Source organism: Lycorma delicatula, chromosome 1 (genome assembly GCF_047948215.1).
Source record: "Lycorma delicatula isolate Av1 chromosome 1, ASM4794821v1, whole genome shotgun sequence".
Lineage (NCBI taxonomy): Eukaryota > Metazoa > Arthropoda > Insecta > Hemiptera > Fulgoridae > Lycorma > Lycorma delicatula.
This window is the reverse complement of record NC_134455.1, coordinates 153302484-153326799: the sequence shown is the minus strand read 5'-3', so window position 1 is coordinate 153326799 and position 24316 is coordinate 153302484. Positions and strand designations below refer to the sequence as shown.

The following is a 24316-nucleotide window of genomic DNA, read 5'->3' as shown; positions in this document are numbered from 1 at the left end:
CTAAAACCAAATAGTCTTCTCTTAACACTTCTTCCACTCTCCTCTCAATTCTTCTGAACAGAATTCTAGTTAAGTTTTTTGATGCATGACTAGTTAAGCTAATTGTTCTGTATTCTTCACATTTATTTGTTCATGCTTTCTTTGGTGTCATGACTATAAACTCTTTTTGAAGTCTGACGGAACTTCCCTTTTTTTCGTGAATATTACACTTCAGTTTGTATAATTTTGCTATTGCTTCCTCACTTGCACTGCACCTCCACTTCCCTCAAGCTTCTCTAAATTCCACAGATTCATCAAACATCTTTTCTTCAGGTTTTAAACCCCAATCTACATTTCATTATCACTAAATTGTCAATGTCTCTCTCTTTTTCCTGTTTAGCCTCCGGTAACTACCGTTTCGATAATTCTTCAGAGGATGAATGAGGATGATATGTATGAGTGTAAATGAAGTGTAGTCTTGTACATTCTCAGTTCGACCATTCCTGAGATGTGTGGTTAATTGAAACCCAACCACCAAAGAACACACATTTATCCACGATCTAGTATTCAAATCCGTGTAAAAATAACTGGCTTTACTAGGACTTGAACGCTGCAACTCTCGACTTTCCAAATCAGCTGATTTGGGAAGACGCGTTAACCACTAGACCAACCCGATGGGTTAAATTGTCAATGTCTGCTCCAGGGTAAGCTTTGCAGTCAACAAGTTGATTTCTAAATCTTTGCTTAACCATGATATAATCTATCTGATACCTTTCAGTATCACCTGGCTGTTTCCATGTGTATATTCTTTTGTTAAGATTTTTAAACTGGGTGTTGGCAATTTTGTAAATTATACTTTGTGCAAAACTCTAAAAGTTGGTCCCTCTTCTATTCTTTTTTCCCAGCCCATATTCACCCACAATATTTCCTTCCTTGCCTTTTCCAATGCTTGCATTGCACTCTTCAACTATTATTAAATTTTCATCCTTTTTTATATGTTTAATTGCTTTGTTAATTTCTTCATATACACACTTTACCTCATAATCATCATGGGCACTTGCAGGCATATAGAGGTTAACAATCTTTGTCAGCTTAGGTTTTCATTTTATCCTTATTACAATGATTCTAACACTATGCATTTTGAAATATTCTACTTTCTTCCCTATCTTCTTGTTCATTACGAAACTTACATTACTTCACCAGAAAATTAAAAAATAATTATGCATTGAAATATAATTTGAAAATGAGTACAATATTTAATAAAATTATCACAGTTTTGAATTATACATTTTCTATTTATTGTATCTACATAAAATTATCAAATTTACTACATTTACATATCAAATCAATCTTTAGCATTATTTTCGCCTTGTGTTGGCTGCAAAGAACATTACAATGCACATTTACATAACAGGCAACATTTTATTTTATTAGCGAAACATGTGTAAGATTCAGATACTACGTGAAGTAGATTTTGCACTACAGTTGCATAAGTATTTTTGCAGTAACTCTTAAACTTGTAGGGCCTTCAAAAAACACTGGTATAACTTCATTCTCTTCACATTGCCTTCCACATGTAGTTATAGTAAGAGGTTATCAATGTATTTTATGAATTATATATGTAAGTTTGCCAGTGACATCTTTTCAAATGTTGAAAAATAGTAGGGTATATTGGTGGAAGGTTTTCTATCCTTACAATTTTGTTGAAATTTTAATACAAAACATTAATATTTACATGAGAATTTGAATATTTTTGAGACAAATTATAAATTGTAGCTATAAATCTTGTGCGAACATTAATAACTTCAGATGACAAGCCTTTTGCTGGGTTAGATAATTCTATAAGATCTTCAACAGTTAATTTTGGCGCAGCTTTGAAAGCTTCTGTTTTTCCAATTCAATAAAATGAAGATGTTACATCACAACCTGTTGGTGCATATTTTGTTGTAAGTGCAAAACACAAATGTTTTTCCAGTTCATTAATTGTGTTGGTTAGTGGTATAAATCGTCACAAATCTTGTTTTGTAGTAATTGTTACAGTTTGAAACCAGAAAATTTGTAACAACTTTTTAATTTAAAAAAATCTCACGAATCCGACGAAAAAGTTTTAAAAAATCGCCATTTTTTGTGTAATTTATATTAAAAGTTCTAATTACGCTCATTTTTCTCGGAAAGATCAATTGTTTATTGTGGTAAAATTTCAAATGGATCGCTGCATAATTACCTGAGATATTGGGAGTTAAAATAAAAATTCTATTAAAACCGCTCACAGAGAAAAATTGCATTTTTATATGTTCCAGTGTAAATCCTTTTAAATATCAACTGCAGATGCCTTTTTGCATAAACTCTCGATTACAATTGGTTTGAACCAGCTACCTCAGCCTTGCCTTGTTAAATGGGGGGTGTGCTGCAGGCCGAAAAGAAGTCCATAATGAGTGGATAAAACTGTGGTCCCAGCACCGTATTGGATACCCAAATTTACCACGAAAACTGCGACAATTATCGCAGATAATATTGAAAATACCGCTTCCAAGAAACAATGTTGATAATTCGCATTCAGCCGCCATGCACAATCCGCGGAATTGTCCATTGGCAAGAAGGATGACGTCATTGTAGTGCTGTCATTGTATTGCAACAAGCCGACCTTAGGGAGTATCGTGAAAATGTTGCGTTGCACTGATAAATTTTTAAAAGTTTTTTTTTGTTACAAAAATATTTTTATTCAACAAGTCATGTTCCTTAAAAATTTTTAAAAACTTATTGGTTGCTCTAATTTTTTTAAACCCCTCGTTAATCTTAAGTTACTTTAACAAAAGTTTTCAAACACGTTCGTTCGTCTTTTAGGTTTTTTAATTTTACTCCGCGTCTTTTGGGGTTACTGGTCGATTACACAGGTATTTCTGTTCAGTTGTTTGCACGTTGTAAAATGTAAATCATGACGTAACGTTAGTAGAACAAACAACACAATAATCGATTGTTTCTTTACATTGTCATAGAAGGTAACTATAATTTTAACCGTAAATTACTTTTAAATCAAACAAGCGACTTTTATGTTATTTTGGGATATTTGCCGTAAAATTTCTAGCACTATATTTTAGGTCAAAAACTACTGAAATATACGATTTAGTGTGCACGTGTTATATAATGTCTGCTTAAAAAGTATTTCTAACCTCATTCTACTGTTTGTGTTTGGTTCGCGTGAAGTTATATTTTTTGGTTTTGTTTATTGTTTTTTTATTTCTTTATTCTCTTTTTGTAATCTAATTTATTTAATGTGTAAGCTTTCTGATGTTTACATAACACGTAGTTATTAAAGTATTTAACTAATAATGAAAATACAGATTTTTATTCCTTAATAAACTTGTTACATTTCGCAGAAATCGTGTGAGTTTTTAAAAGATTTAGTCAGAATGTTATGTTTTTTTACCAAGATTTAAAAGTGATATTCTCTGAAATTAGCATTATTATTTTATTGCAAGTGTACTTTTAATACTTTAATATTAGAGGACGGGGGTAGTTCATTTTTCCCATTTTTGATTGTAAAAAATTTAATAAAACTATTACTTGTTTCTAACAACACTTCAGTCAATCTTTGCAAAGGAAAAATATCATAACTTATTTTATAAATGGGCCTTTTATTTATATAGATTGGAATATAGCATAATTAATAAAAAAATTATCTTCGCTTTTGTCAGACTTTTTATAATGTTGAGATTGCTAAGACTATTTTCTGCTAAATTAGACATTTTCCTGATTTTTTGCCTGTGCCTTATATTTTAAGTATCTACCATGTTTATTAATTCCAGAGTTAATTGAATTTCATAACTCAACATGAACTGTATTTTGATGAATCTAGGAAGCAAGCCAAAGATTATTACCGAAAAAATAAATAAAGTACTTTACTATATTCCATTTATAAGCAAGCTATCTTTCAATAGTGTATTGTGAAGATTCACCTTGAGGCCTATTTATTACTGTTAAAACTTAAATCAAGAAAAAAGTATCCACACTATTTTAATTACATTATTTGCACTAAATTTAATCACATAGTTGCACTTTAAAATTACTAGATCAATCAGTTTGTATTTTAAGAACAATTTGCTCTTCTACTTTAAAAAAGTTATGTGACATTTTTGAAAATGTTAATTAAAATAATGTTTCTGCTGTTTAAAGTTAGAACAAATAAAATACAAATGAACTTAATTTAGTTTACCATAGACATTTTAAAACTAAGACATTCTTTTTTATCTTAAGCTATTCTATTTTCAGCCCTTATTTTGGTCTCAAAATGATACTTAAAACATTTATGAAATTTTATAAGAAACTTTTTTCTAATATATAAACAGAAATTTATCATTGTTTAACAACTGAAATTGTGTTTGTGTTTATTTTGTTAAATAATGAAGCTCTATATCAAACAAGTAAAACAAATTAATTAGACTGAAAAATCATTGGTTATGTTATGGGTATGGTTCATTAAAAAATAAAATGTTTGAAATTCATGATTCATTTTACCTGTTAATAAATACATAATTATATATTTTTGTTTCCACATTAGCTTGGTTTTGTTAGAGAAAAATTAAACGTTACATTAGTAATGAAATTTATGTGAGCCAAAGAAATTTTCTTTTATAGATTGAATGTATAAAAATAAATTGTTAAAAATCTCTAATTCCACTGAATCAAGGTTATGTTACTGTTAAATTTTGATTTTTGTTTATTTGTGACAGGTTCATTCAGAATTTTGGCAGATAAGAAGATTTAATAAAGCATTGCCAAAAGAGAATGTTTTAGAAAACATAAAAGACCGAACAAATGAAGAGCCACATTTAATTAAAATTATACCAAATCCAGTTCCTTTAGTAGTTGATGGGTTTCATTTAGAACCGCATTTGGATAATTTGAGGGATGACAAAGATACAAATTTAAGTAACCACCAAATAAATGAATTTAATTTGAAAGAAGATTCATTAGATCTCATAAATGATTTTTCAAACATTTCACTTAATGAAAATCAGAATTTAAAAAAGGATTTAGAGGGTTTAAAGGATATGACTAATAAAAGCGATCCAGTTAATAAGGCAGGTGGCAGTTCTAGTAAGAGTAATAATTATAAGGATGAAATTATGGAATCTACTTCGGGGACTTCACATTCAAATAATCCACAAGAAAAACAGACTCTAGTTGATTATCTTAGTGAAAATATTCAGGTAAATATTTATGCTTCATCTGATATTTATTTACATTATTAATAATAATATAGGCTAAAAGTAAATAATTATTACATTTTTAGCCATAATGTGAACCATGGGTTGAGTTTGGTGTTTTTGCTGTTTGGTTAATTCTACAGCTTTTCTCTACTTCAAGACAAGGTATAGATATGATTTTTGCAATGAGCTACAGAAACAGAATAGATTAGTTAGAAACAACTAAAATAAAAATGAAGCAATGAAGTCATTCTGAAAACTTTACTATTCTAGCCTTTTAAATTTGTTTTCTGTTCCTGTCTTCCTCTCAAGATAATAGAAAGAGAACAATGGAAACTTCCAAACACTATTTATTTCATTCTATTTTTAAATTTAACTTCACAGTCAAATTGTATTTGGATGCTATGATAAACAGCATTGTGTAATTGCATTTACTTGCACCGCATTTCACACTCTCATTATGAGTTCTGAAGGATAATTTAGATTAGAAATTCAAAAAGGGGTACTTCTGAGTGAATATTCTTTTAGAATATTCAATAGTCGAGAGTTCTAAGGTTCAAATCCTAGTAAAGGCAGTTACTTTTATACAGATTTGAATACTAAATCGTGGGTACTGTTGTTCTTTGGTGGTTGGGTTTCAATTAACCACACATCTCAGGAATGGTCAACCTGAGACTACAATACTACACTTTATTCACATAGTCATACATATCATACTTATTCATCCTCTGAAGTAATACCTTACGGTGGTTTTGGAGGCTAAATAGAAAAAGAGAATACACCTACTACATCTCTTTGCTTGAAAGTCTTTACAAGGGAAATGTGAGTATTGTAATCCCTTTCAAAGAGCCTGTGGTTACTTGAAAAAACCAAACAGTCATTTGCAATAGCTGCAGTGGATACAGAAATTTAAGTATAATAGCTGGAAGAGATGAGGACAAATAGACATTGCAGTCCCTGTACTGATATATATCAAGGACTGTCCTCTAATTATGTAAACATGTGGGGAACTGTATAAACTATTCACTCCATTTATATCCATTTAATGTATTATTTACCTACTGTTTTGAACATTCACAATTGAATTAGTCAGTTTTACATTATCAGAAAATAAAAATCTTATCACATCATGCTGTGAAAAGAAAAAGAAAATAAATTTTCATTACACTCAACGACAGAGATATACAAGAAAAATAAGGTACAAAAAATCGTGGAATATCATTTAAATTACAGGTTCCTCTAAAAAGATTTAAAAACCGCCAGATCTATTAAATTTCAATTATAAAAAATATTTCAAGTGGAGCCAACATTTTGAAATAAATAAAAGAGGTTTTAATAATAGAAATTCTTTTTGAACATTTTATATTTTCTATTTCAGAGATGCTAATTTGAAATCGGACAGTTTCAATTTATCCTATTTAATAGTTTCTTTGCTGTTGCCATTTTTCTCTTTAATTATTGAACAACCCTTATATGTAAGGACTGATGAGAGGCCTAAAAAATTTGATGGATTGTAATTGGAAGGATGTCTAAAACTGATATTCTGTTCTTATGTAATTTTTTTGATTGCTTCTCACAGAAAGTTAAACCGCTACTGGATTATCTTTAATTTGTTTGTTTTTAGTTCTGAAGTAACAGTGTAATTTCATTGTGCTCATAAGGATAGTTATGAAAAGAACACATAGTAAGCAATAAACTATGTCATAAATATACAATAAAATATATTCTGATACTTTATTACCCCATTGGTTGCTACCATCTCACCCATGAGACGGGTACTAATGCTGCAAAACTGCTCCTGTCTCACTGGTGAGACTCAATTCTCTCTTTTCTAAGTTGCCAATAGGTAAAAACAGCCATTTTTGTCACTTTCTCCGTGAGCTGTAGCATTCTTATTTTACATCGTGCAGGAGTCAAAAATGGCTTTTTGGAAGGAGTAAAGAAGGAACTTAATCTTAGTGTACTCAAAATTAATTTTGTTACTTAACCAAATCATGTAATGTTTACTGAAGTTACATTTACAAGTTATTTTTTTTAATTTTTGGGCCCAAATTAAATAATGAAGGGCTTAGGGTAATAGGCCTGTTTTTAATCTTCTTACTCTTAGGTACCTGATCTATTGGGACCTAATGCTACTAAATTCATTATAATTGCATGTGTTTGTATCTTTTCTCACTAGATATCATATGGTTTTGGTCTAAGGCTAATAATAGTAACTGAGCCTTCCACAATATTTACATTCAGGATTACTTAAACATTCGTGTCTCTGCATGTCTATTCACTTGCGTGTTTAAACATGAGTTGTGTATGAATCATACTTCAGGTAACAAACTATCTAGAATATAAGCTATCTCATTATAGACATAGCAAAATATTTTTTATATATAGGTCAACATTATTATCTGAAAAATACATGCTATGAATTTTTTGGATACATTGTTCAAGGTTAGAAAGAACAGTGTTTTTAGCGGTTTTGATGGCTTCATTACTTGTCAACTTCCTTTAAGTAACAAAATAAATTTTATATGGTTTTAAAGTACATAAAAAGTACTTATTGCTGTAAATATTTCACATTTTTCCCACCTGTCCCACATGTGGTTTTTGGGCCCCAAAATGAGACATTATCAAAATATTATTTGGTAGCTATTTTTTTTTTTTAACGAAGGACATTCAGTAATAGTCCATTCTTTTTTTAAAGTACTATTAGTGCCTAAGAGTTAATAGGTAAAAAACAGGGCTGTTAGCTTAAGCCCTTCATTATTTATTTTGGGCCCAAAATTTGAAAAAATAACAATTTGTAAACGTAATTAATCTTGTAACTTGTACAAATCTTGTATTCAAAATTTTGAGTACTCTAAGATGAAGTTTCACCTTTACTCCTTCCAAAAAGCCATTTTTGACCCTCTGTACAATGTTAAATAAGAATGCTATAGCTCATGGAAAAGTAACAAAAATGGCTATTTTTACCTGTTGGCAAGTTAGAAAATAGTCTATTACTAAAAAAAAAAACTTTTTTAAAAATATAAAAAGTATTTTTTGGCCACTACAAAGTGGATAGTTATGATATACCAAATATCATTAAAATTAAAAACAGTGATGCACTGATCATTTGTTTAATTAAAATGGAATACCCCTTCTGTTTAATAATAGAGTTTATGATTTAATTTTATGAGAAATAAATCTACATGCTAAGAACTTTTCTTTCTTCTAGCATGACTGAACATTCACATATTGCAAAATGGATAAATATAACTACAAATGAGTTAATAATATTTTTGGGCTTGTTATTTCACATGGGAATTATTAAAATAAACAAACTGGAGGATTATTGGAGGACAGTTCCATTGTTTCAAATTCCAATTTTCCAAAAAAATGTCGAGAAATAGATTTTTATTAATATTGAGAACACGTCATTTCAATTCAGCATATGATTTGCGTACATATAATGCAACTGAATGATTAGAAAGGATTCGTCCTGTCATTTTGTACTTTAATAACAACAGAGTCTGGTGGATCTGTTCTAAATCTAGTATATACTGGAGCTGAACTTCTGGAAAGAAAAACACGGTTAACTGGTACTATTAGGATCAACAGATCTGAAAACTCATGTGATATGTTACTAAGCAAACTAAAGAAGGGTGAAATGAAAGTGATATATAACAGTGGAGTATCAGTTTTCAAATGGAAGGATAAAAGAGATGTGATGTTGATTTCTACAGAATGTGAAGGCATTATGATGATGGTCACAATCCAATCTGGAAGGCAAGTGCAAAAACCTTTAGTAATTGCACAATATAACAACTACATGGGTGGCATTAATCACATTCATCGAATGTAGTTGTATTATACATGTGAACACAAAACAATTCATTGCTATAAAAAAGTTGCCATCCATGTGTTTCAGTTATTTCTGCTAAAAGTTATTTGCTTTACAGTAGATATGGAAATGAGAAATTGAATTATCATGATTTTATTCTATTCTATTTTATTCTTATTAATAGAAAATAAAGACAATGAAATAAGTCCATATGTGCATGTATGGCTGATGAAAGATGCCTAAAAAAAATTGAAAAAAAGAACAAAAGATGGCAAAGTAGCTAGACTAAGATGTAGAATGTGCAGCAAGCTTGGAAAAAACAACTGACAAGTTATTTCTGCCCCAAATGTGCTGATGAGCCTCGACTTTGCTCAGATTGCTTTCAAAATTTTCAAATGTAAAAATGCTTAACAAAATTATAAAAATTTTGTCCTTGAATAAGTAAAATTCAATAAATTAATATTGTGTTTATTATTTGTTTATTCCTTTAATCTTTCACTGTTAAAACTGGTTAAAAACAACAGAAAAATCAAACAAAAATTCAAAGTATACCAAATTTTAACTTTCTATACTCAGAGCATTGGTTGTATTGTGGGTTGCATACTTTTTTTTGGAAAACACTTCCGAGATTGCCACCGTATTGTCAGTGAGAATCTACATAAATCCATGTTTTATGTTCAAATTAGCATACATATGAATGTATTTATAATAGAAAAATTAGTTAAAAAATTATTGGAGGGAATAAAATGTTGTGGCATTTACTGAAAAACTTCCAGTTACAGCATAGCAGTTAATGGGTGGGTTATTATTGTATACATCCCTTTATTTTTATTAATCCCATTAGTGTTCAATAACATTTTTACACTAGTGTAAAAAATTATGTGTATAATTTGAGTAGCTTATTATTTCTTTTTTAAGTTATTGTTTATTTTCTAGATTTTTGTGATTTAAAAACCTTCTGTTTTTTAGATTTGATTTTATATTACATAATATATATATATTTTTTTCAATGATTAGTATAAGTTATTTATTTATTTTTTGTCAGTGACACTGAAGTCAGCTAGAATATGTTTTTCTGTGTAGGAAATTGATAGCTTGAAACCAGGGCAGTTAATCTTTATATAAGGGTACTTGCAACATTATAATTCCGATGATTAGGCAAATTCTCCATTAGTCTTCAACAGTTTTATGTTATTAATGGTTGATAACATAGATAAAAAGAAACTTTTTTATTCTCTGTTTCTTAAACTAGGATTTTACTAAATTGTAAGTTTTATTTGTAACTAAATCTTTGTCATCAGCCTGTTACATAACTTCCAATTTTTTAGTTATCAGAAGAAGCACACAGTTTGCGTGGTTTCCATTTTATGGCTATTGAATATGAAAATTTTATAAGAGGTCATTGATGACATTAACTCTGTTTTACGAGCTTTCTGATGTGCGTTGTGTTTACACCTCCCTTTAAGTCATAAAGTATAACTAATCAGCAAGATTATTTTCCTTGGACTGACATTTAAAGCTGTTTGTGTATTCACAAGAATTATTTACTGTTTAATTTTGTTTTTGTACTTTGAAGTTGTTGGTGCCTTCAAATATTTGCCTCTTTATATCTTAGAATTTATCAAAATAATCTTTATCATCTTTGTAAATAAAATGTGCTTTATCATCATGATAAAATTATTTAATTTGCTTTAAATATTATCTGTTTCAAGTTGTTAGTAACAGAGCAGATGTATGCTATTATACCACTGCCTGGTTGCCCTCATTTGTCTCAAGTGTCAATTGTGCCTTCTCATGGAATTGATATAAATGCACCTTGTTTTGAGTGTTCATCTACACAAGAAAATTGGACTTGTCTTACCTGTTACACAGTAAGTAGTTATTTTAGGAGATTATAAATAGGAAAATGAGTAAAACGCCTTAGTAGAATTTTTTTCTTCCATAAAGCATAGATTGGGGATTGATTTCCATTCTGGAAAAAAATATTTAGACAGAATTTTGGTTAGGGCCAGTGTTGATGTTTCGCCTTCAATTGGCGCTTTTGGATCCATTTTTCCAAAGAAAAGTGATGGACTAAAGATAGAAAATTCTGTAACTAACTATTCCAGTCTTATGTTTTTTGGAATTTATTCCACCCAAACTAGAATTTTCAGCAATTTTATAAGCATGACAGTCAAACCATTGAAATAAAACCTCTCTAGGTGTTAACCCTTCAGGAGAATTCACCTTTGTTAAGATTGAAATGGTGCAGATAAGAGAGCCCACCAACATACTTTGCATATAAGAGTCAGAGTCTGTTGAAAAAAACCCTAACAATTTTAATATAAATAAAAGTATTTTTATGGAATGATTAATGTGAACTCTCTTTTAAATGTTTATAAACAGAAACAAATTTTAAAATCCTTATATATGTTTAAAAAAACAAGATGTCTAGTGAAAATTATTTTAAATCTGAAGAATATAGAATTCTAAAAGGAAAACTGGGTGGGAGATTTATGCATAACCTACCCTATTGCTTGGAACTACATTTATCAAAAACAAAGAATCTATAAAATTTGGATTTCCCTCTGTGTGATTTTTTTTTTAACAATAAAGTCTGGAAAATAAAAATCAGTGCTTATGCTATAATAAATGAAGGTAACAAAAGGAACCCAGAAAAATTCAGAAGATTTTTTGGGATCTCCTTGATGTAGAAACCTATAAACTTTCCCAGAATAATATAAAAATTCTGCTGAGATTTCAATCTTCAAGTAGGTAAAAAAAACTTCTCAAATTGAGAGAGTATGCAGCCCATAAGAAAACCAATCAAAGTGGAGAAAATGAAATAAACTGTATAAATGTTGTAACTTAAAATTAATATTCACACACTTCAAAAAATGTAGAAATCCTCGAATATAAAACTTGGAGTATTTTAAATAGACCTGCCTCTTGTAAAAACTACAATGAAATTGATTTCTGTACTTAAGAATAAAAGAAAACTTTATTCCAAGTAGAAAATGAGAAACTTGCAAAAGAATATAAAATTGTATAATAATAAAACCAAAATTTAAAAAAACATGTCAACGAAATTAAAATGTTAAATCTATTTGGTCTAAAAATCTTAAAGAAATAGCAGAAAGAGCAATCCTTCTAGCCAGAAAGAAGAAACATAAATGGTGGAATGAAAGGTGTAAAGAAACTCTTCTCAAAGTATCAGAATTGCGGAAAAATGCAACTATACCAAAAATTCATATGTTTTCAAGAATTCAAGCAATAAAGAAAGAGAATGGTCAAAGGAAATCGAGAAGAGACTTGAAGAAACAACTTAACAAAATCAGAGAACTCTTCTGATAGAACAACACATGAGACTTTTGGCATACTTTAAAAAAAAAAATTAAAAATTTACCAAGTTTGGAGTCTTTGTTTTAAAAATTAAAACCAAAAATTAATCCATAATAACAAAGAGAACTTTGAACTTTGGCGAAGTACTTGAGAGAAATTATTACATTGCAGCCCTCTCCAAAAAAAATGAAACCAGATCATTTGAGACATTTTATCCAGGTTCCCTACCAATGAGAATTGAAGTTAAAGAAATAATAAAAACCTTAAAAATAATAAGGAATCTGGAGAGAATTTCACTATGACATGCCAATCTTGTGCAGAACAAATTAATTATTTTTGTAAAACTTCTTATCCAATAAGCAGAAGCAATAACTGAAAATAGTTTAGTGGGTTATGGTGGCTTTAAAAAACATAGTATTCTGTAGATGGACAATCTTTTTGAAGTATTAAAAGAATTTGGTGTGAATGATAAAACCAAAAATATAACACTGGTCAACATGATTTTTGTCTCATGAGTACCAATAGGTGCAGTTTTTTATACTGTTTTCAAATATGTATTTGGAATTTTTCCATCACCCACAGTTTTTTGTTATTTTAAAAATATTTTAAAACGTTTTTTCATCCATTTGTCCATCATCAAGTAAAAGGTCCCAGAGTATTGTAAATGTGATGGAATCAAATGAGCTAACTCGAAGGGTAGCATTGCTGCTGTTGTGCAGGTTCAGACATGTATAGAAATGTACAAATGTGATCTAGTGTAGCACATATTTATCAGAATGATGCCAGTTTTGAGATAGTAGTGAACCAGTAAACAAGTCATTGTGAGTGCTTTGTGTGTCTGAATTATTGTATATTACATATTTACAACTTTATTTATTTTAATTAGTTGTTAGTTACAAAATGCCTAGAGTTTGTTTATAAATCATTCCTATAATTTTTGTTTTATTTGTGGTGAAGTGAAACTCAAGTCACAAAGGTGAAACCTTATTCCATTAGTAAAAAAGTATTATGTACTTTATTTTGGGTGTAAAGTCAGGGACCAAAAAGGGCCTGGGTCCCATATATCTTTTGTTAGTCGTGTTCTAGGCTTCTCACTGCATGGAAAAATGGCGCACGCCACATGCCATTTACTATCCCTATGATTTGGAAGGAATCCAAAGATCACTCTTCTGAACTGTTATTTCTGCTTAACAAATATTAAAGGTATTGCATCAAAATCAAAACTTAGAGTGGTGTACCCTAACTTGCAATCTGCAATGAGACCAGTTCCACACTGCAAAGAATTGCCCATACCAAAGCCTCCAGAACATATGACATTAGATGAAGAGAGCTCAGAGTCTGATGGAAGTAAAGAAGAAAAAGAAAAAAATTCTGGTGATACAACTTTTGAACAAAGTAGTTCATTGGAGCCTCATTTACTGATTCAAGGAAATCGTAACGATCTCATATGAGATTTAAAGATATCCAAATAAACACTCTAAAATGCTTGCTTCCCGACTAAAAGGATAGAATCTTCTTTAAAAGAATACAAAGATATATACTTATCGTCATTCTGAATTTAAAGACTATTTTTTTCATTTTCAAAAAAAACTGGCTTAGTGTTTTGTAATGACATTTCTTCTCTTATGGAGACACATGGTAATGAACATAACCCAACAGAATGGTGCTTGTTCATTGTTTCCTGTAAAGTTTGTTTAAAAGCTGTGCTTCTGCATAATGGCAATAAATGCCCATCAGTACCTATGGCTCAATCTGCTAGTATGAAACATATGAAAACTTCCACATTAGATGAAGAGAGCTCAGAGTCTGATGGAAGTAAGGAAGAAAAAGAAAAAAGATTCTGGTGATAGTAGTTCATCGGAGCCTCATTTACTGATTCAAGGAAATCTTAATGATCTCATACGAGATTTAAAGTTATCCAAAAAAACAGTCTGAAATGCTTGCTTCCTGGCTAAATTTATTTTGGAAAAGCTTCAATATGCAGTGTATGAATGGAATATTTTTGATAATTTGAAGGAAATCACACTTATTCATGGTGTGCAGCTTGGTTACACAAAGTACTCTTGTTTTTTGTGTGAATGGGATAGTAGGGACAGAAAAAACCATTTGATTAGAAAAGAATGGCCTAAATGCGAATCACTCATTCCTGAACAGAAAAATGTGAAACATGACCCATTGTGTAATCCTAAAAATGTGTTTCTACGTTTGTTACAAATCAAACTAGGATTAATGAAGAATTTTGTCAAGGCGATGGACAATACTCCTATTTCATGTACTTAAAACAGAAGTTTCCTAAAATTAGTGATGCAAAAATTAAAGAGGGAATATTTGTGGGTCCACAAATACGATACTAATACATGATGAAAGGTTTGAGGAACTGTTGAATCCTTTGGAGAAAGCAGCTTGGCAAGCATTCAAAAATGTTACTCACAGTTTTTTGGGAGATTGAAAGGTGGAAATTTATGTGATATTGTCAACCATTTTATAAAAATTTGGGTTGTAATATGTCCTTAAAAGTACACTTCCTGCACTCGTACCTAGATTTCTTCCCAGAAAGTCTTGGCGCAGTGAACAGCACGGGAACACTTTCATCAGGAGATTTCAGCTACAGAAAAGAGGTGTTGAGGCAAGTGGAATCTTAATATACTGGCCAATTATTGTTGGAGCAGCAAGAGGGATGCTGCATAGGCGACATTCAGCAGAAAATATTCATTTCTTACTTTCTAGGTGAGTCAAATGATTGAATATTCTGTAGTGAAGAATGCAGAAAGTATTAAAATGTTTGAAAATTATAACTGCCTGTCTCTTGGAAACCTTGCATGATGGGGAAAACCGATATCATATTTGAATTCAGGAGAAAAAACACTATCAGAATCACATATTTTTCTTACAGAGACAAAAAAAAATTATATTTTGTTCCCTAGTGTAATCAGAGAAACATTAACAAATACAACTTCCAAAGTTAAATTTTTAGGTGAAATTTCTATCCTTACCTCCAAAAAATCAGAAATAAGACAAGGTGATGGACTCTCTTCAATGTTTTTCAATTTGTCAGAAAAATTTATTTGAAAACATAGAAACAAATGTGTAGTTCCAACCAATACCCCTAGGAAGGTGCCTTTAACATGTTTATTGACTTATGTCTTTACAGATGTTTTAGTTATTTTGTTGGATGATCCAAAAGTAATAACAGAACAAATGAACAATGCTATAGAAAACAGCAAAAGGAACACAACTATAAATATCTTTTGAAAAGATAATATATGACAAATATCAAAAATATGCTAAAAAAAAAAAACAATGTTATGCATATTTTAAAATAAAAATTTTTAAGAAAATCGTTTATTTTTACCATATTTTCATCTAATGGTGTTTCATCTTAATTTTGATTTATATTCAGCTGCATCGGACGTTTGTTACAGCTGTGGATTGCATGCTAGAATGTGTTGTTAATTAGAATTAAAAAAAGACAGTATGTTGATGGGACAGCATTGAGTCATTAGCATTAATGTAAAACTATTTTGGCTAAAACTCAAATTTTTATGACTTAAGATTCATTCATTTTTCAGTAATTCACTTATTTAATGTTTGAGAGTGGAACACAGGATTGCCCTCTGTAGCAGAGATACTTGACAGGAAGGCAAAGATCCTGTCTTGTTATAAAAGAAGTTAATACAGTACAGCCATGCTATAAGTGGCTTGATATACTGCAGATACGGATATAATGTGGATTATAACCTGTCCCCCAAAAAATATCTGAAAAAATAAAATAGGATGAAGAAATGCTAGCCACCCTACCACCGTATTCAATATCAGTGTAAAACCCACCATAAATCCTTTGAAATTGTCAACAGTATGCTTGTAATATTACATCTGTCAATTAGTCAGACCAATTTTAAAGCCTTGGAATTCCCAAAAACGTGATTCAATAAAACTAAACTTAGATTCTAATACAGTAAAAGGAGAAATTCTTATAATATACTGCACATTACTCATTTGCTGTAATAGTGATATGACCATCAATGTGCTGCCTATACCAAACACAGTATATGGTATCTGAATGTTATTTTGTATTGTGATGTACTCTAGCTGTTTTTACTGTCTTTGTAAGTATTGTTAAGTTTTATTACGTTGGTTAATTTATTGGATTTTGTAGTGTTTATTTTTGTTCGTATTTGCCTAACATGTCCTCTAAGTGAAAAATGTATTCTGTGAAGGAAAAATGAGAAATTATTGAAAAGGTTAAAGTAGGTTGGTCGAAAGCCAGTTTATCCTGGGAATTCGGTGTGCGTGAAGGTGTGGTGAATATGTGGTTTTGTGAAAGAAGAAAATAAATTGCGTTCTTTTATTGATTCAGTAGATGAAACAGTCGCACTTGATCGCAAAAATGTTAAAACTCGGTGATGTTAATGTTGTAGATGATTGTATGTACCTTTGGTTTTTGAAAAAACTGAGTGAAGGAGTGCCACTATCAGGGCCATTACTTCATGCTCAGGCACTAAAGTTTCATGAACAAATTAACAATGGAGAAGAATTCCGTGCTTCTAGTGGTTGGTTATCGCAATGGAAAATCTGTCTTGGCATAGACTAAGTAAATGTTGAAGGAGAATCTCGTTCAGCAGATGCGATGGCAGCCGAACATTTTTCACAAACAATATTACAATCAGTTATAGAAGAGAATAACTTCAGTGACGAATAGTTGTATAATTGTAATGAAATTGCTTTGTGTTATAAACTATTGCCAACAAAAGCATTAGGTGCAAAGCGGGGACCAAATAAGTCTGGTAAGAAAATGAACAAAGAAAGGGTAACTTTTCTTTTGTGTGCCAGTAAGTCAGAAAATCATAAATCAAAGCTGTTGCTCATTGGTAAGTATGCCAGCCCACGTTGCTTCAAATACATTAATATGAATTCACCATTTTGACTTAGGAGTTATCGGGCTTTTAAAACTTATTATCAATGAGAGCCTACTGACCGCTATTATTAACTCAGAATTACAAGTAATGGTATTTCATAAAACTGTGACATTAAAAAGTGTTGTATACAGCATGGAGTAATGTAAATTGTATTAATTAAAAATTGTTGGTCAGTGTTGTCACAGAGTAATACAGAAGACATTGAAATAGGAAATGTTCATATTTTTACTGACGAACACGCTCTGGAATTATCAAATTCAACCAGGCAAAAATTGTCTATAAGTGATCTCAGTGAGTGGGATCAAGAAGACAATCAAACACCCATTGCCCATTTCATGGCCAATGAAGAAATTGTAAATTCCATTCTACAACCTAACGATAATTTGTCGGAGGAGGAAGGGGAAGGTGCTGGAGAGGTCTAAACCCTCAATAAAAGACATTCTGGAAAATATAAATAGTGTAATAACATTGATGGAGCAATAAAGTGATAGTGATGATCGTCATTTATTACATTTACAAAGTGTAAATTCATATATTATAAAGAAGAAATGTACAACCACGAAACAAAAAAAAAAATAAATTCTTATTTTAAAAAATAGTTTACATTCAAAGAAAAAATATTGTATCTTTTACACTTAACTTGTTTCTGTGTAAGTACACATAAGGTACTGCCTTTTTCTATTAAACCATTATTCCTTGATTTTTTTCTATTTTTTTAATTGATTCCATTTGTAATTTAAAATTTACTTCACGAAATAACACAGTTAGCCTATAACGCGGGTGTTACATAAGTCCCCCAATAACCGCATTATAGCAGGGTTACACTGCAGTTTGAAACCAAGTTGGAACATAATTTTAACACTATTAGCTTCTCAGTATTGTCTACCATCAACCGTTTTTTTTTTAATAAATAAATTAACATAAATAATTAAAATAAGATACAGAAGCAAGAATCTATTTGCCTTGATTACCATATGAATCAGTATGATTAGTAATATTAATTTTTTTTTTTGTGTTTCTGATTAATACTAATTTTTACAAATTTAAATGAATTTCTATTGCAGGTGCATTGTGGAAGGTTTATTAATGGACATATGGTAGAACATGGGGAGGCAGCAGCCCATCCTTTGAGTTTGAGTTTTTCTGATCTCTCTGTATGGTGTTATGGCTGTGAAGCTTACATAGACAATCCTGTGAGTAAAATAACTTATACAGATTTATTTTTATATGTCACTAGTATCTTATTCATTTCATTAAAAAGTAAATTTATTTTTTAAAACTAAAATTCTGAATGAACTTCTCACTTGTTAACTGATATGAAGAATTGAGAAAGAGTATCTTCTTATTTTAATGCAAAAGAAAAATATTTTTTTAGATTTCAAATTAAGTTTATTAAACCAAATGTGTGCTGTTTTGATTGAACACAATTTTCCATTTTTGAGACACAATTGTAATTCTGTCACTGTAGAACTTTTGGGTTTTCTGGATGAAAAAATTTGATTAGTGCTTTTCACAGTCTCTTTTGAAGCCAACTTATACTGTTAAGGATTTCTGTAGAGACTAAATGGTAGTCTGTAGTGCAAGGTCAGGACTGTAGGGTAGATAATAAAATTTTTTCAGCCAAGCCCTCTCACTTTTCAATGGCATTGTTTTGATGGAAGACACTACCTTTCCTATTGATCACTTCTCTCTGTTTATTTTGATTGCTTGGCGTAATCACAATTTCCAAATTGAAAACACTTGAACTAGCTTTGTGCAAATGTACGAATACTGCATCATAATCATAATCATCTTAAATTTTTTTTAGCAGCCTGATTTGCATTCTTTCCTTTTTGGTAATAAGATTTCAAAATAATCAAAATTTCTTCTACATTTTCACTCGTTTTTAAAATGCAATAACTTTTAAATAAACTAATATAATCATAATCTTTCTAATAATTTTTAGTGTTATGTCATCTTGCAAATTGACAGAATTTAATATGATCCTAAAGCCATCATATTTTATATGATCCTAAAGCCAAGATTTCAAAATAATCAAAATTTCTTCTACATTTTCACTCGTTTTTAAAATGCAATAACTTTTAAATAAACTAATATAATCATAATCTTTCTAATAATTTTTAGTGTTATGTCATCTTGCAAATTGACAGAATTTAATATGATCCTAAAGCCATCTATAGGTGAACACAAAGAAACTATTTCCCAAACTTTATGTTTTTTAAATTGGTATTTAAAATATGATTTATGTCAGAATATGTAAGCTAATTGGTAGTTAGAAAATATATTAGATTAGATTATAATTTTATTAACATGTTCATTTGTGTTATGACTGCTGTAATGGGAACAATGCAGATCCTTCCCACTTGTTGCTATTCCTGTAAATCTGGTGTTCTTGGAGTTTTTTGTTTCTTTGATTGTGTAGGGTTTAGGCAAGTTATGATGGATATTTTAGAATACTATTAAAATATAAAATGTTGATTATCTGCTATGCATTTGTAGTCTACTTAACAATTATATTAATTTTAATGACAGAATAATTTTCAATCAGAAGACTGTTTTCCCTTCATTATTTAAAAAAAAAATCAAGAGTTAAACAATTTGATTTTTGCTAATACTAACAGATTCATTTTTTAATTGGTTGGTTTGATACTGACCTACATCCATTTTTTTGTTTTGTGCTAATCTTTTAACCTCAATATGTTTATTGCATCCTTTTATTTTCATCTATAGTTTTTCCTTCCATTACCTCCAAATTCAAAACTGGATTATTAATAAATAAGCTACCAACCTAGTTTGTCTCAGGATTTACCTTCAATTTCTTTCATTTTCTATCTGTCTTAAGACCTCTTCATTTTGAATTTTATTGACCCACATAATTTTCAACATATTTATTTCCTTTCTGTTTTCTATTGTTCAGGTTTCGCTGAACCTTTAAGCACTACACTTTACACAAATATTTTCTTTCTCTTGAAAGCTCTCCTTGCTTGTGCCTGTTTTGCTTTAGCTTTTAAAAAAAATTACATTATATACTTTATACATAATTATCTAACATCACAATATCTACATAATATCTAATATAGCAGATCATCTAATAAACTCTATTTCTGATATTATCACAAATTTAGAAATATTAGAAATTAATAAAGATGACATCAAATTAAATATATTAGGAATATATTTCGTATATGAGTTTAAGTACAAACAGAATTTCAATATGATAAACCATCAGACAGTGTTTGAGGATAGTCTTATATAAACTGTAGTAGATAGCAGCAAAATTATTACACAATTTTCATTATTTTAGTAATTTTATTTTTAGAATTTTATTATATAATAACAGAATTATTTCAATCATAACTGAAGATGAATAAGAAATTAAGGTGATATGTTATCTCAATATTCTGTAGTTAGAGGTTTATTTAATAGAATTTAAATTAATTAAAATTTAAAATAGAATTTTAATTAATTTAAATTATTTGGACAATTATGAGCAGATTGGTCATCATAGTGGATCTAGAAAAAGCAAAAATCTTTAAACCATCCCAGTCCATGCAACAAAATGTTTTCTCGTTAAATGGTTAAGAAAGTTAAATAGCTTAATAAGAATGATAGAAATAAAATAATATTCAAAAACAGAATTTCCTTGCTAAAAAAATTGGAAAGTTTTGAAAAATCCAATAAGGAAAAAGACTTAGGAAAATTTAGTATTTTTTTACGTAGGTAGTAGGTAGGTAAACAAAAATTTTATTTAAATTAAATTTATTTAATTTTAATGTAAAATTTTAGGTTTGAAGCCAAGTCATATTGTGTAACAGTTACTAGTCAAAGTAAGACAAATTTAGAAAAAACTTAAAATTTAATTAGGTTTTTATTTCATATATAATTGATGATTGTGTTTAGTGATATGGATTAATAAAAGTCTGATATTTGATAACAGTCAAACTCATCCCATTCCTTTTGACCCAGTCTTGTCAGCCTTGCTGCAGCCAAAGTTGTGATAAGCTTTTTTTTCTAATCTACAAGGCAGAAGCATTCATTATAAAACAAAAACTGCATCAAAATTGGTTGGATAGGACTCTAGAAATAAAACAAAGAAATTACATTTAAAGCACATTAAATTGAATTTTGCACTTTTAATTTATGATGCACAAAATAATGCAAACATCAAAAGCAAAACTGGCACAAACAATGATTTTTTTTTAAATAGGTAAAATGCTTTTTATTTTTTTAATATTTCAGCAGTTTAACAATATATTATTTACAGAATGTATGATTTATTGTAGAAAATAAAAAATTACTCATTGGAATAGCAAAAATGTTTTTATACATAAATATCAGCACAATGATTTAAACATGATTTTGTTATGATTTTTTATTTTCAGTTATTTCTTTCTAACGTACAAAATATTCACTCAGTTATAAAATCCTATGAAATGTATGCTGTTTATGGTTGAAAATAAAAATGTATCTTTATGTGGTTATTCGTACATAGGTTTTATGTAAATACGGTTCAATATATAAACATATTTCTATTTTCAATAGAAATGGGTGTATATACATTCGTATGCTATACATATGTATAATATAGGATTATCTGAACTAAAAACAAAAAAGATAGCAATTTCAGAGTAGTAGAATAAAAACTGTGTAGAAGTAAATATGTTACACATGATTTTCTTAGTTATATCTAATGTTATTAAATAATTTTTTTAGATCAGTTTTGAATTTTAATTTTATTAGCTTTTTTTTAAATATCTATATGAGAAAATTTGTTTGATTTATTTTGAACTGAACTTTATCTGTGTAATGAGATTTGAATTTCAAGAGTTTACTAGTTTGAAATATTTATTTCATTTTTATAGTAACTCTGATGATATGTTTGATTAGGTATTTTTTTCTTAAAAATAATGTATTACATAGTTGTATACAACTATTAATAATGTTTTGTGTTATATAATAAATATATTTTATATAATTATATTTAATAATTTTTTTTCTTTTTTTCAGATACTTCACAGTGCTAAAAATGCTCTGCATATAAGTAAATTTGGAACTGAAATACCATGGAGTTATAAAACACCGAAGGCATAAATTCTATAAGTCCCAATTTAGGAATATATTTTATTAAATATTTACATATGTGTAAAATTCACATTTTAGCAAACTATTTACTGTTAATGATCTTAATTTGTTTTAACATGATAATTAATCAAAAGTCATTTGTTACCATATTTTTATTACTCAGGTAATAACATTTTAGGTTCTATTATGTTAAGCTTATTTGAATAACTTAATATATTTGTTTTAATGAAATATTTTATTAATACCAGTAGTTCTTTTTTGTTTACTAAATCATATCTAAAAATAATATTAAATTTATTTATTACTACATTCATATTTTCTTCTTTTTTTGAGTAAATTTAATTATGTCCTGTTGGTTTATACTCAAATTTACCATAGTAAAAAAAAGTATATAAAACTTTAGTCACTTTATTTTATAAAATTTATATGGATTTATTGGCTAATGCTTACAATAAATTTTAATGAACAGTTGACTGTACAACTTCTTGTGTAACAAAATAGTTGAAGTAAAAAGGCAGATCCATCACAAAAATCGTTTTCTTTTCAGTGGTCCTTCCTTAACAGTTATGAAGATGAATTTTACCAAAATTGTTGGTACATATAATACATTTTCAAATAATAGAGTTTCAACCATGGTCATGGTTTCAACCTCTTCTCATTTTTATGAGCCTGAGTTATTAACTCTACTAAATAAATGTCCTTGTCTAGAAAGATATCTTAAAATTATACAATGTAATTGTATCAAAGAATTTTATGGTTCATTATGGTTTTATCTTAATTTTGACCTTTGCAGCTACTGAAAAAGAAATTAAATTATTCGATTTGAGGAATTCAAATTTTTCCTAATATAAAAAAACAATAAATTGTAATATATATTTTAACATAATTAATCAAAAATTTCTTTTGTAAAAATAATTTATTTTTGCATCTTTATATCTTTGTATTTTTTTAAATTGTATACCTTCTTAATGAAAGTTTAATTCCACCATTTCTGTATAACTTCGTTGTTTGCCTTTGCTGTTGTTCATTCTCATTCAAATACCTTGTACCATTCTCATGTTTTCCTCAGAAATAACTTGACATTCCTTTAGTTAGCTGTGCATTATATTAGAAAAATAATTGTGTGTTCTGGAAATGAATATTTCTTTTTTCATGCATGAGATTTTACTGTTATAATTTTCACGCAGGTGTTTAAATTAAATAAATCACTGGGTTTACATTCTTACCTGATGCATATAATGTTGTTTTATGAATAAACTTGTGAAGAAGTTCTGAAAATTAAAAATAGAATGTGTCAAATTTTGTTCATTTGATTACTGAGATGCTGATTTGTGCCTTTAATTATTAAGTAGTCTACTAATACTGTCTTTAAGTAAACATCTTTATCTGTTTTATTTTACACTTTATTGTATTTTTGTAGTATAAATTTTCATTTACTATATCACCATTCAGTTTGTTATTTAAACTTAGATATGGATTTTTGTTTAATCTAGGTTCTAAGGATTTTTTCTTGTAATCTTGCCTTAAAGTAGTAATTTTTATTTTTATTATGTATTATAGTTTTATTGGGAAAAAAATATTACTATGTCAAAGTAATATATAATGTAATAATTATTGTCATATTTACTAGATATGTTTAGTTTTATAAAGAGAAGGAACACTTCACCTAATAGCTTTACACAAAATTATAAATTAAAATTTTAAAAGTATTTGTGTATTAAATTATATTCATAAAATGAATGCATTTATCATTCTTATTTTCTAGTTTCGTGATAATTAACCCAGAAAAAAACATATTATTTACTACTTGTTGGTAAAAAAGGATTGTAATACTGAAATACTGGTTGTGAATTTGTGTCTCAAGTAAGGGCAGTTTATAAAATACTGTCAGGCCAAAAGGTTTTTGTATGCCTGAGAAGCAATAAGAAATCATGCTTCCTAACTACTCTTGGGTGTGAGCTTACAACACCTTATAGCATATAAGTGTATCTTTT

At 29.0% G+C, this 24316-nt stretch overlaps 1 protein-coding gene across 3 annotated transcripts in view; it reads left to right on the top strand.

The window, feature by feature from the left end:
- The window catches only part of HDAC6 (histone deacetylase 6), a 173811-nt gene extending 149753 nt beyond the window's left edge, over window positions 1-24058 (top strand). Inside the window, exons 20-23 of one of the 3 annotated variants that reach the window (XM_075365351.1) lie at window positions 4710-5189; window positions 10716-10874; window positions 18305-18433; window positions 22248-24058. In XM_075365351.1, the coding sequence (XP_075221466.1) occupies window positions 4710-5189; window positions 10716-10874; window positions 18305-18433; window positions 22248-22331 (852 nt within the window). In that variant the 3' untranslated portion in view covers window positions 22332-24058. Of the gene's footprint in view, window positions 1-4709; window positions 5190-8397; window positions 9433-10715; window positions 10875-18304; window positions 18434-22247 lie in introns of those variants that run through there. The other 2 variants (XM_075365359.1, XM_075365368.1) reach the window with 2 other exon arrangements.
- Window positions 24059-24316: the final 258 nt, after the last annotated feature.